Source organism: Biomphalaria glabrata, chromosome 2 (genome assembly GCF_947242115.1).
Source record: "Biomphalaria glabrata chromosome 2, xgBioGlab47.1, whole genome shotgun sequence".
NCBI lineage: Eukaryota > Metazoa > Mollusca > Gastropoda > Planorbidae > Biomphalaria > Biomphalaria glabrata.
This window is the reverse complement of record NC_074712.1, coordinates 38,814,841-38,829,341: the sequence shown is the minus strand read 5'-3', so window position 1 is coordinate 38,829,341 and position 14,501 is coordinate 38,814,841. Positions and strand designations below refer to the sequence as shown.

General features: G+C 35.1%; 1 protein-coding gene and 1 non-coding gene across 2 annotated transcripts in view; both read left to right on the top strand.

The window, feature by feature from the left end:
- The first annotated feature begins 29 nt into the window (after nt 1–29).
- Trnag-ccc (transfer RNA glycine (anticodon CCC)) lies at nt 30–100 on the top strand. The gene has a single exon. It is a non-coding gene; the product is annotated as a tRNA-Gly (tRNA).
- A 4,226-nt stretch (nt 101–4,326) lies between these two features.
- Nucleotides 4,327–14,501, top strand: part of LOC106075636 (ubiquitin carboxyl-terminal hydrolase 31-like) — a 53,490-nt gene continuing 43,315 nt past the window's right edge. The window contains exons 1-6 of the mRNA XM_056020446.1: nt 4,327–4,583; nt 10,339–10,471; nt 11,632–11,722; nt 12,152–12,357; nt 13,259–13,366; nt 13,500–13,588. Of these exons, the coding sequence (XP_055876421.1) occupies nt 10,452–10,471; nt 11,632–11,722; nt 12,152–12,357; nt 13,259–13,366; nt 13,500–13,588 (514 nt within the window). The 5' untranslated portion in view covers nt 4,327–4,583; nt 10,339–10,451. The remainder of the gene's footprint in view (nt 4,584–10,338; nt 10,472–11,631; nt 11,723–12,151; nt 12,358–13,258; nt 13,367–13,499; nt 13,589–14,501) is intronic.

Below are 14,501 nucleotides of genomic sequence, written 5' to 3'. Positions count from 1 at the left end.
AAATTTATTTTTGAACGCAACGTCATCGAGCGCCGCTGGTGTAGTGGTATCATGCAAGATTCCCATTCTTGCGACCCGGGTTCGATTCCCGGGCGGCGCATGTTTATTTTTTTTTTAATAATTCTTTTTAAATAATTATTTATTACATAATGAATATTTTCCTGTCATGGTTCATTTTTTTTTTAAATTAGAACAATATTCGAGGCCCACATATTTTGCGTTTGTTTGTAAGACTTCTCCAGCTGTCTCTTCCAAAAGTTAGTTGTTATTCTCTATTCCAGATAGCACAAACTGACGCCTGAATCTGAATTTGTCTTTATAGCGATTACGGTGAGGGGGCGAACTCTGTTACGCCGTCCTCCTTTAAATAGCAAATGTATAGATTCCCATACGATTTATAAGATAAGATGCCCTACCCAGTACAGCTGTCATACAAGAAGTAGTCCTCCTACAGCAGTGTTTCCCAAACTATGTTCCGCGGAACTATAGTGTTCCGCGACGCCTGAATATGTGTTCCACAAATTAACAAGTGGTCCACCAAGTGGATTAATCTCTCTAAAAAAAAAAAAAAAAAAAAAAAAAACTAAGTGTTCCACTAAATAGACTACTCAGAATGTGCGAAGTGTTCCATTAAGGAAAAAGTTTGGGAAACACTGCTCTACAGTGCTAGATATTGTCCACACTGGCGTTCAGCGTAAAATGGTTATCTGTAGTGTAGTCTTGACAGTTTTGTACGTATATGCTCAATATGGAGCGCGAGCTCCTTTGGTGATCAGATGCTTCCTTGGTCTCAGAGCCGTACAAAAGGGTAAGGATAGCTATTGTTTTATAGACAGAGTTTTGTTATGCGACATACTCCACCATTCTCTAGTTTGGAGACAATTAATGCTCTCTCTCTCTCTCTCTCTCTCTCTCTCTCTTATTAACTTTATCTCTTCATCAGCGTACTGTTAATTCAATTAACAACCAGGCACGTCTACAAAACATTATTAACAGCGTGTCAGACTCACTGGCGGATCCAGAACTTTGGAGTGGGGGGGCGATTTTTTTCCCAAACCCTAACCCTAACGCCCAGTAAACCCTAACCCTATGCATAAACGTGCGTACAGCATGTATATATATATATATATATATATATATATATATATATATATTCGACATATGAGAACAAAATAAGAATGTTTCTCAATCTTCGGCGAAAAAAACAGAAAAAAAACCCAGTCTTTCTCTTGCAAGCTTGGGGGTCTGGGAGAGCGCTGTAAGCTTCTTAAGTGGGGTTCGGGGCCCAAAAGCGTTTTCTTGCATTTTTCTCTGCAGAAACGCATTCTTCTGACATCTACAGCTCATTACTTATTATTATTTATCACCCCGACGCCAAAAGCGTTTTCTTGCATTTTTCACGGCTGAAACTCATTCTCCTGACATCTACAGCTCATTACTTATTAGTGGTGTTCGGGGCGAAGCCCCGACGCCAAAAGCGTTTTCTTGCATTTTTCACTGCAAAAACGCATTCTTCTGACATCTACAGCTCATTATTTATCACCGGGGTTCGGGGCGAAGCCCCGACGCCAAAAGCGTTTTCTTGCATTTTTCACTGCAGAAACGCATTCTTCTGACATCTACAGCTCATTATTTATCACCGGGGTTCGGGGCGAAGCCCCGACGCCAAAAGCGTTTTCTTGCATTTTTCACGGCTGAAACGCATTCTCCTGACATCTACAGCTCATTACTTATTAGTGGTGTTCGGGGCGAAGCCTCCACGCTAAAAGCGTTTTCTGGCATTCTTCACTGCAGTAACGCATTCTCCTGACCTACAGCTCATTATTCATTCTATTATAAAGTGCCTTTTGAATAATGAGAAAAATATTCTAATATGAATTTATAGTCCCTTAATACATTGCAAATAAAACCGATTTGTTCTTTGAAAAGATAAGATACCCCACATATTTAGATTAAGGTTTTGAAGATCGCCGCCGAAAAAAAAAATTCGATTAATAATTTTCAATAAAATTCTAGCATAAATTGTGATAAATTGTTATAGTCCTAAATTTATTTAACTAGAAAAATATGAGATAGAGTAAAGGTTGGAAAAAGTCGACTAGGAAAAGATTATCTGGCTTTTGAACTCATCTCAACCGTGACTGTTATATTGAAAAATTTCGTTTGAATTATAACTTTTCCAAAGCAAAGTCTTTCTTAAAATAGTTATGATAAATTCATGTCAAATTACACAAACTCTGTAAAATGAAAACGATTAATTCTCGCTCCTTTTTATAATTTCTGCTATTGATTGCATTTTGCATTAAAGAATAGGGGTTGGGCGACTCGATATAAGAATTTACTTTATAGCATATATAAATTATATTAGTGACAGATTTTTGTAATTTTGTAATTTCTTACTATAATACAAAAAGAAAAAGTATTGATTTGTCCGATGGGGGGAAGGGGATTGCATGTATCGCACTTCCACCTGTTTATATTATATAGATATTCGACTAATTTTGTTCACATACTATGATTTCTCCATAAAAGTAGGACCGCCCCCCCCACTCAAAGGGTTTAGATGGGAAGGGCGGTGGAGGTATTCGCTCTTCCCTTTCCAATCGGCCAACAGGTGAACGAAATTATATAAAACCGGTTAAAATACCAATAACAAGTTTTAATCATATAGATATTTAATTGATTCTGTTAGCTAGCTGTGATTTCTACAGATAAATAGGACCGCCCCCCCCACTCGAAAGTTGATGGTGGGGGGGGGGGGCGGATTGATGCCATCGCCCCCTCCCGACCCTACCAAATCGGCCAAAATACTAGAAGGGGGGGGGCGAAATAATCTAAGAATAGGTTGAAATATAAATAATTAGTATATATTATTAACATAAGTAATAAATTCGCATACAAATTGTGTGAATTCTATACTATAATTCGTCCGCCCCCCTCCCCCTCTTCGGGGGGGGGGGGGGTCGACCGAGTGGGGGGGGGCGATCGCCCCTACCGCCCCCCCCCCCCTGGATCCGCCAGTGGTCAGACTGGACCAGCCCTCTTTGAGTCCCTAAGTTCGGAAGTCAAGCACTTTACTGGGGCCTTTATTTACCACTCTGCGACCACGACCTTAGTTACCAAGGTAGCCTAGCTACTTCATTTTACAATACGCACGAAAATAAAGATATGGATGTTTAAACCCATCGGTCATCTGTTTGTTAGGCCAGTATAACAAATGCCATCAAGATTGTTTCGTATTGTAGCAACGCATCTTTATATTTCGACTTCAATAACTTTGTCGTCTTGGCATTATAAGTGTTCATTTGTAAATGCTGTCCTGTCATCATAACGTTGGTGAATCTCTAGCGATTGCGAGAAAACATTAATAATTTTACTGCATTTATTTTGGCACAGGATTCCAGCAATAGTTGCTTTTTATCTTCATCGTTCGCATTCAAGGCATCTGATCCTCCATCAAAGAACATAATTGTTTATTATTCACTTTCACTTCTCGCCATTTTCTCAGGCATATGGACTTCTATTTACAAATACAAATCTTCATACTCCATTATTTAACAGCCCATCTCACAAGGTCTTGGGGGTGCGGTGGCTGAGTGGTTATTCGCTTCCGAACTTATGGTCCTGGGTTCGAATCTCGTTGAAGACTAGGATTTTGAATTTCGGGATTTTTAGGGTTCCACTGAGTCCAGCCAACTCTAACGGGTACCTGACTTTAGTTGGGGAAAGTAAATGGCTGCCTGGTCGTGCGGTTTGCGCGCTGGACTGTCGTTCGGATTTATCGACGGTCGAGGGTTCAAACCCTGCCCGCTCCCATCCCCCGTCGTCCTGCGGGAGGTTTGGACTAGGAAGTAAACTATCTTCAACTCTGAAGGAACATCCGAAACAATGTAAAACAAAACAAAGTAAAGGCGGTTGGTCGTTGTGCTGGCCACATGACACCCGGCTCGTCAACCAACAGAATACCTTAACATCATCTGACATATAGATCTAGATCGAAAGATCTGAAAGAGAACTTTACTCACATATAGGGATATAGGGCCTACTTTTTGTTCTCAAAAACTTGGAAACCTAGTTTTACTGCATCTTAGAAGCTGGCTACACACAACAGAACATGTGCACTACATATAATCTAGAGTTTAATGCTTTTTTTAAATTATTAACTTTTTAAAAGAGTTAATAAACTAAATCTAGAGGTCTAGATCTCTATACAATAAATAGTTTCCTTCAAACGACGAAAGTTTGTGCAGTATAATAGTATAGTTCCATGGTTTGTTCTGTTAGAAGATCGACAGTATAAGGGGAATAAGTCTGTCTTGAGTTCCGTCTATAAAATTCATGTTTACGTTTGTTGTTGAACATTTTCTGGCAGCCGGTTAACTTTGTGAAAAACCACATATGAAACACAAATTCTATGTAGATCTAGACTAGATCTAGTCTGTGGTAAAATTAAACACGTATTTCTCCGTTCTCATTTTAGATTTACATGTCGGAGGGTTCAGATCAGTAATTCTTTATCTGAGATGAATCGCGCATTGCCAGCAGTGGTTTCCAGTTCCAGATCACAGTCACAGTGACAGTCAGTGAGTCACAGTGAAGGCAGTTCTGTTGTCAGTAGATCTAGACTCTAGCTCTAGATTAGATGTATCTAAAACCATCTAGTTTTTCTTCTATAGAATGTTTTTGGGGCTTGAGCCTTATTTGGGCCTCTTGATTTAGTTATACTATACTCTAGATCTTGTAGCTAAGTATAGACTTAGTCTTAGACTAGTGACTAGTATCAAGTTTGCAGTTTTGTTAATCATAATGAATGATAATGTTAATTGTTATGGCATGGTCAGCATTCTGACATTCTCTGGGACTCTGATGATGCTCCACAAGGGCATGTTAGCCATGTTTTAACTAGGTCTCCTTGGAGTGTTGCCAGTAATTTTTACTTTCTGATCACTGCTCCTGGCTCCAAAAGCAGAGTTAAAAGAACCACCAGCTTGCTTGTGTGGGCTCCTTTGAGGCGGAGAGCATAGCCCCCTATCTGCATGTGGGGATTCCATAGGCAGGAAGCCACATCCAAGACAAGAATCATTTAACTTCTGAACTCCTACATAGATGAGGTTGCGCATCAATGTGTTATGCGCTAGGAGGCCAATTGACTCCAGCTTCATCCTGCTTAGTGCTTTTCTTTCTGGGTATGCTCCCATAGTGGCCATAGCCTATGATCAGCTGAGATCCCCAGCAAGGCATCAGTTGTTTTATAATTTATTTAGGAGTTGTCTCTCCATGATGAATGAATTACTCTCCCTAGTTAATGAGTTCCATCTACCCAGGTTTAGAGTTAAAGCTCCTTATATTCGCTTTTTGCAATCATTTCCATGGTTTTAAGTGAATATCCTAACCACTGGCATACCCCAACTCATCCTCCATGACTGCAAACCAGTTGGCCCGCGGCTGTTTATTTGATATTCACAGCTAACCCATAAATCTAAGGGTTTTTCTCCTATCCACCACCAAGGGTGGAAGATGGTAGCTCCCCCAAGTAAAATGAAACATAATCTCCACCTACACATTTATAGATCTAGATAAGATTCTCTATAATCTAGATCTAGTTTAAGTAGTATCTATTTATAACTATTACTGATAGTTATTCTGTAATCTACAAATAATAATAATAATATACTAATATATAGATCTAGATAGATAATATATATATAATATTAGATAGAATATATACACTAAAGTATAAAGTACTATAAAGTATATTCAATATTCTATAATTTATAGTAGATATAGAATTTAACTTAGAAATATAATACATATAATATTATATATTTTAGAATCTAGAATTAGAGCTTTAACTACATAACTAAGTCACTAAAAATTGTAAGAAGACTAAAGTGTCTAAAAGATTAAATATCATTAACATGCTATGGTATAGATCTAGATCTCTCTCTATATGAGTCTTATTACTGAGTCTAGATTTTTTCTAGATCTATAGTAAATCTATATATGCAGAGTAAGCATCTTTGCATCATGTCATTCATAATTAACTACTTTGTGTACTGTCACACTGTGATACTTGCCTGGTTTATCAAATATGAAATAATCAATGGACATGGCCTGTCATGGGTTCCAGAATCATCTGCATTGTAACTAAAAATCTGCGATAACTGAAAATCTGTAAATTGAAAACTGCATATATATTTATTTTATATCTATTTCTTCACCATCTTATTTGAATCAGTAAGCTTTGGGCAAGAGGGGCTCATTAGCCATGGCTGGCTACCCACCTAGGAGAAGGAAAATTCTGAATTCAAACCTCTTCTGTCTTACAGCTATACCCAATTTTGGTAAAGGCTTCGGGAGTCAACCCTGAGGAAAAATCAGGAGCCTGCGACCCTTAAGCAGTTTGCAGCACCCAGTGCTACATCCTGACAGAGCCTGCGCCGCTGCTGACTCCAAACTGCATCGGCACTTGCCGTTCTTTTGGATACATCAACTGTGTGGAGGGGGGGGGAACTTATGTGTGAACGACATCATTCTGACCACAGCTAATGCCCAGGCATTCATCTCATTTCCATGAGATGATCCATAGTCACTTTGTGACTGAAGGAGGCCATACTTATACACTATACATTCTAGTATATGAAACCAATATATTATATATTTAAGGCCTTATGATTATACTCCCTCCTTCTTTCTTTTGCTATGTTACATGAACCTAGATCTAGGTATTGTACTGTACATAAGAGGTCTAGATCTACAGTACTGACAAAATATCACAGCAAGAGGCAGTGGCGTAGCTAGGGTATTTGATGCCCTGTGCGACAGATCCTTATGATGCCCTCCAAAAAAAAACCTTTTAAAACAACGAAAAGTTTCTAATTTTGAAATAAATTGCATTCATTATTTAAGCATTGCTATTTCGCAAAGAATCGATTTTACAAAAAGATGATACAAGTGAATCTCACATGCTTTCTCACCTGTAAACTATCGATAATTTTATCGAAATGAGTTTTTTCCACTAGGTCTTTTTCAATAGACGAAATAGCCATATTAATGTGTCGTAAATTTGTCATCGTTGATTGTAAATATTTCTTCATTAAAGTATGTTTGGAAAAACTTCGCTTGCATGAAGCCACACTTACCACAATAGTACAAAAAAGTATGCGAATCAAGAAGGCAATATTTGGGACTGGCATATTTTATTTTTATAAAAATCTAAAGCTCAATAGATTTTTGTTTTGGAAGTTCGGAGACTTCAGGAGAAACTGCGACAATTACCTGAAGCCCTCAGACAAAAATGGTTTTAGTCTATGTCGCTGGGAGAATCATCGACATTGTTCCATCTGATGATTCAATAAAAGCGACTAAACTTCATATTTATCAACTATATATAACTGCTTGGCTACAGCTTGGCCACCTTACATGGGGGCTTGAGTTTGAATCTTGACTCTAGCAGGATTGTGTTTGCTGAGTGGTTGGAAAACCTTCTCCCAGATACCCCCTCCCCCATAGGTCCACAAAAGAGATTGGACCATTACTAATTTGTAATTTTAAAAATACACAGTTATAAACTTTTCTATAACCAGTGCATTGAACAATGAATTAACATTATGTAAGTGTAAAAGTGTGTTGCCTTCAGAGATTTAAACAAACCTGGTAAATTTGACCCAAGCTGGTCTACAGCTTACATTTAATTTAATTTAAGAAAGAATATAGGACATAGCAATTACCAAAACAAATAAATGGGTTCGTTTTTATTTATATGTGTGAGCAGGTCAGGCAGGCGCGAGTGGGAGGACCTATTCTTACTGCTGCTCAACATTAAATTTTATACAGTAGGCAGATGTTTGCGCTACTGGGTGGGCCCAATCTGTGCACCTCGGTCTGCGACCAAGGGGCTAGAGTCACCTAAGCAACCAGACAGCACAATTAAATTAAACTAACTATTAGAAAGCAATAACGAAACTTTTACTTTAGGATAAATAAAACAAAAGAAACTTTATTTACATACACAAATAAATCAATAATAAAATATAACATTTACACTAACACTACAACTGAACTCAGCAACTAACTAAAACCCTCTAAATCTACACCACTACAAACACTAATAAGAAACCCAAATGTCTAACTATCTTCACTAAATTACACCTAAAAATATCAACACTAAGCACAACAGTACAACAGAACTAATAATGACAGGTAGGCAGTAAATAATGGCAGCTATAACTGCGTCAAACAGGCAGTAGACTAACAACAGTTACAGTAGATGTAACGACAGGCAGTAAATAATGGCAGTAGACGTAATGACAGCATACAGTAGATGTAAGGACAGTTACAGTAGATGTAACGACAGGAATTATAGCCTGCAATTACAAATATAAACAATATTCAGATAAGAAAAATAAAATAATAATGAACTACTTGAATTAGACTGGTCTAGACCTAGTCTAGCGCATACTCCCAATACAAGCATGAGGTAATTTCAATTACCTACATGTAGCTAATAAAAGCAATACATGAGTTTCTAAGCCACAACCAACACAGGTCAGGCTAGACTACCATAAATATAAGCTAGATTTGGCTCTACAAAGGCCGCCATGACAGCGATGCTTAGGGCGCAACCATCTTTTACATTTAAAAAGTAGGACAAATTGCCAACTTAATAGAGCGGTTATCCTAACAATAAAATATTAATAAAAATACATAAGAAACATAAGATAATAAAATATTTACAAATAGACATAGTATAGAAAAACAATAAGGGGGTTATTAGGGATAGCTGGGGGGGGGGGGGAGAGGGGTGACGCTGTCCAGCTTAATGGACCTTCCGGTTCCATCATAGACAATGGCTAACTAAGTAATTAGCCTGAGATGCACGGCACTAATCCGTTTACATCTAAACAATCTAACAACAATCTAACAGCAATCTAACAACAATCAATCCTAATTAAAATATATCAAGTAAAAATAAAACAATTCCTCAACGTACAGGCGGTCCCAGCCGAATATAAGCACAACAATTAAATATCTATTACTTCTACATGGTCACACTGACCAACGGTCAACACTGGAAAAAAGAAAGAACTGACCGCACCCTTTCTATTTATAGAGCCAGGTCATGACTCATACAAACTAACTTCTAAAGTAAAAGAGCTGGCGGGAGACAGGCATGCACTCAGCACTAGCCTAGATAGTTTACAAATTAACAACAGATATAAATAGATAAAAAATTAGATCTAGGATCGCCAGCTCACATATGATTACAATTTGTAGTTCTACTTAGAAAGTTTGTCCTCAGTTTGATGCCCCCCACCATCAAACTGATGGCCTGCACCACCCGCACATGGTTAGCTAGGCACTGGCAAGAGGTCTGGTTAGTAAATGATAATAACACAGATAATAATAACACTATACTGCACAGTAGCCTAATATTTTGTTTAAAAATTACTGTTTTTGACTGATCATAAAGAAATTAAGCAAGGAAGTAGTTATGAAATTTAAAATAAAATCACATTAAAAGTTTTATGCATTATTTTGGTATGTACCATGGAAATCTCCATTTTCATTTTATTTGCCCCAGGCTACAAAAATTGAAATAGTAACAAATTTAAAAATGTCTTGTCTCACAGCAAACTTTTCCTACATTTTATTTAGATTTATAGCCATTTACTTTTTTTTTTTAAAGTCAATTAACCTTTCACAAAATTAAAAAAAAATTCACACATTTTATTGTTTTATTTATTTAAAAAAAAAATGTCAACTGGTTTTACTAGGGTTTTTCATTTTAAAATTAGCATCACCGCACACATCAGATCTGGTATTACATTCTGTTTTTTTAAATCCAATCTTTAAGATTACTTTCAACAAATGTTTTAATATACTGCTTCCTTGTAGTGTACAATTTAGAAAACGAACTAATGAACTATAATTTCAATTTATAAAGAGTTTTTTTGTTGTCTTTTCATCCTCGTTGGAATGTTAAGCAGAATTAGAAAAATTATCAAAACAAACTTCAATGGAAAAAAGTTATGAAAAAAATACACCATTTAGTGGGATGTCTGTGAAGGCTGTACTGCATTTAAATACTCCTTTATCCCACTTTCAGTCAGAGTGTTACAAGATCAGCTGTCGTCATCGAGAAGTACATAGGTGTCAAATTCATAAAGCGCTTGTTGTGTATGTTTTTCGTGTGTGAATGTCGTTCGAATTTTTCATCTATACTGTTATTGTACAGTAGTTACGCTGATGTTGTTAATTGTCAAACTGAATTTTCATTTGATTGGATCAATAAAATTATCTTATCTTATCTTGTATATATATTATATGTCTGTACAGAGCAGATCTCTGCCAGGACAAACAAGGCAAGTATTTGTGTATATAGAGTGGAGAACAAGATTAGCTGGCAATTTGACCAGTCAGTCACATTCTGAACTTCTTATTTGAATTAGATGCTTAAAGTATGTTTTAGGTAACAAACAAATTTACTTTTAATGAACTCATATAAACTATTTACTCTAAATTATATTTATATGTTATTTTATGACTAAAACAACCTTAAAGCTGGTAATATACCTTGTTGATAGAAGAATGATTGTTTAAATCCTATTCACTGAGCTATAATTGTCCATATTATTAGCACTTGATGAAAAAATCATGCCCTGTCATTATATCCCCAATTAGATATTTTTTTCTTAGTCATTTTGTTGTAAAGGCTTTGCCTTTAAGCCCTAATTTCATCTAATATATAAATATGTTTATTTAGAATGCTTTTGGATATGTTTGGCATGTTATTATAGTGTTCCCCATCCTCTCTTCATATTTGTTGAGAAATGAAAGAATATAAGTAAATAAGTAGATATATTATAATGTGGGATTTGTATTTAGTTATATTTTATTTCTATTTGAGATGAGATGTTAATATTATCATGCACATATTGCATGATGTAATGATTAAAGGCCAAGGTGTGGTAGAAATAGTGGAAATCTTTTGAGAGATGAGAATGATTAGAATACTTATGATCATGCCGCTAATAACTTATCTTGTGAAGGCCATCTTTGACTTTTACTTTGTATCTGTCCATCATTCTTTCTTGAATTAAGGCACGTCATTTTTATTCTGATAAATGCTGACTTCAACCCTCCTCCACATCTGATTAATATGACCAATATAAATTTGTTTTAATCCCCATTATAACATTAAAGTTATAAATTCAGGCACTGAAGAATGTCCAATAAAGAGATATACAACACTGGCCAACAAATTACAAATGATGTATAGCAATACGAATCAATGAATCATCATCTATACCTACGTATTGTCTATCTTATTGATTTAGACATGCAAAAACAATTTTTACATTAGCTATAGAAATTAAATATTTATATTTTTAATGACATTTAATTATATTTTTATTTAATGTGTCACACTTTTTGTCATGTAAATAAAAATAAATGAAATATTCTTAATATCATACTTTTACAATTATTATTTGTTGGATCAGAGGATGAAGTGACCAAGGATGAAATAACCGGGTACTATATTTAAACCTATAAAAAAATGTGTTTAAAATATTTTGTTATAATTTTCACCAACTGTGGCTATTGGTCTGTTGAATTTCTCTTTTCCAGGTCTCTTTATACAATGAGTCGAAGTGCACACATTGACATTGATGCTATTATTGCACAGCTCTTAAGTGTTAAAAATCAGCCAGGCAAACAGGTAACTAGTATTTCATTAAATTTTAAATATCTTTACAAAAATTTACAAAAATAAAAACCTTTGATGATTCACTTTTTATAAAGTTAGGGTTGGCTGAGGTTGCATGAGGGACTAATCATTTCTAATGGCTTGCATCACTGCAAAAAATCAGTCAGTCTAATGGAACTCAGCCTCTGTGGATTCCTTATGCACTGTTGGAAGAAGTTTCAAGACTTTTGAGAGACAGTCTTTTTTTTTTTACATATACCTATGAATAGTATCTCCTTGGCCATTGTGAATGATTTTCATGATAACCAAAACAAAGTCAGTTGACTAGGAAGCTGTGTGCTTTCTCTTTATGAACATTATTGTAAAAATCCTTACAAAATTACATCAACCATGTTGTATTAACTGATCTAGTTAAGCAAACCTCCATCTGTATTTATCTAGGTTCAACTTCCAGAGGCCCACATTAGACACCTTTGTGTTGTATCCAGAGATATATTTATGGAGCAGCCTATGTTAGTTGAACTCGATGCCCCTGTCAACATCATTGGAGACATTCATGGCCAGTATGATGATCTGCTCAGACACTTTGATGCTTGCGGCTACCCACCCAATGCTAATTATCTCTTTCTAGGTGACTATGTGGACAGGTAGGATTGTGCCAAGGCAGCATTGGTTTCTTACATAAAGTTATTATGGGAGTAATAAAATATAAATTAGTTGTTTTTTTTAAATACTTCTTTAATGTAAGTGTCAGGTTCCTTTTCTCTGCTTGGTGTGTTAGGGGGTTACTTAAATAACAATAAAGTAGTACTAGGTTAAATTCAACTTGAACTCTAGATATCCAAGGAAAATACAATAATACTTTAATATCCGATAGAGCACAAAAATGACAGCCACTCTCAAGAGAAATAAGTACATAAACACCAGTCCAGGAAACAACTGACTACCAATTTCACTCTATCATACAAGGAAACACTCACATTCAAAGCCATCACGTGTAGACTGTTCACATTCATGCATGGTGAAAATAAACAAAGGGATATAACTCTTTCATACTAAAATAGTAAAAAAGAAATAACACATTCACTCTCACCATACCTGCCCCTGACAGTAAGTTAGTAGTTTTTTTAATTTTAGCGATCCTCAGTCTATTAATCAGATGATGTAAAGCTCATATCATTCTATGGTTTAATGCAGTGCTTCTCAAACTTTACCTGTAATCCTCAACTAGATGAAATACATTTTCTTTGCGCTCCCCTTAGCCAGCTTGGGGTTTGCAGGAGCATTTAAAGTTTTTTCTGTGTTCTGAGCATCAGAAACTTATTTTGCTGCCATCTACCTCACACATATTCTCAGAGGAAGAAAAGAGAAGGTCAAATAAAATTAAAACAAGAAGCTCCAGGCCTCTTTTATCTTGGCCACGCTATAATTTGCTTTCTTGTCTCAACTTGTCTGTCTGAAAGGCCAATCATTAGAAGTGAAGACCTTTTTTTTTTTTGGAGGATGTGAATTAATATAAGTAATATACTTATTTTCTATATTCTATAGAGGACGCCAATCTTTAGAAGTGATTTGCTTACTACTGGCCTACAAGATAAAATATCCACAAAACTTTTTTATGCTTAGGGGAAATCATGAGTGTGCTTCAATAAACAGGTAGTGTATAGTGCAGAAGTTCTGCTAACCAAAGGATAATCTAAAATTAAAAGTTGATTGCTAGACTGCCTCTAGAAACCAATTTAATATCAAGAGCAACTTTTTACTGACTAACTTTAAAACTCTATAACAGAATATATGGCTTCTATGATGAGTGTAAAAGACGCTATAATATAAAGTTGTGGAAAACATTCACTGACTGCTTTAACTGCTTACCAGTTTGTGAGTTTCCATGTGAAGTACTTGTGTCACATCATTTTCCATTTTTTTTCTTTACATTCAGTGATTTGTGTTCTTATTTACTATGGCTTGAGTTCAATTATGGTCCACATTCATTGAATTCTAAAAGAAATAAGCAAGACTTTTTATAATTAAATCTCAAATGAAATGTTATATTTAAGTTATGATAAATTTCAACATTTTATATTAATTTATTTAAAATGTTATAGGGTTAAAACTTTTTTTTTGTTGCTATTGATTATAGGATAATCAAACTTAAAAACTAATAATGATTAAAAAATGTAAACGTGTTTTATAAGTTTTTAAAATAAATACTTTTGTTTCAATGTGTTATTTTTTTTATCAGCCTTTGCAGATTTATTTCTTTGTGAATGTTTGGTTACTAGAAAGGATAACGTTTCCTGTTTTAAGAAAGCACTGTTTTATTTCCATTTTGTTTTAATTGGATGTTAATAGTCTTCATTCACCTTTTTATTTTGTTTTCCTTTAACAGATTGTTAGTGACATTGTTTTGTTTTTTTCAATTGGAATATTTTCTTTAGCAAAATTTATTTGTATCAATTCTTTTCTCATGTTGAAGAAGGTTTCAGTTAGTTAAATCTGTAGTTATCAATTATATTCCCAACATAGCATGTTGTAAGTTTGTTCAAAGGTTGATATTCACATTCCAGTTGTTTAATTTTTTTTTTATACCTTGTGAATGTTGACATATAATAATAATAAAAATAATAATAATAATAATAATCTTTATTATCCGTAAGGAAATTTGTCTTACAATTTGTGCATTGAAATTGAAATATATATGTGTATAGTTAACAAATCAAAGGTCTCTAACTGAAAGAGTAGGTGTTGAAAAGAAACATAAGATTGATATAAACAAGAACAAAACCTTTTT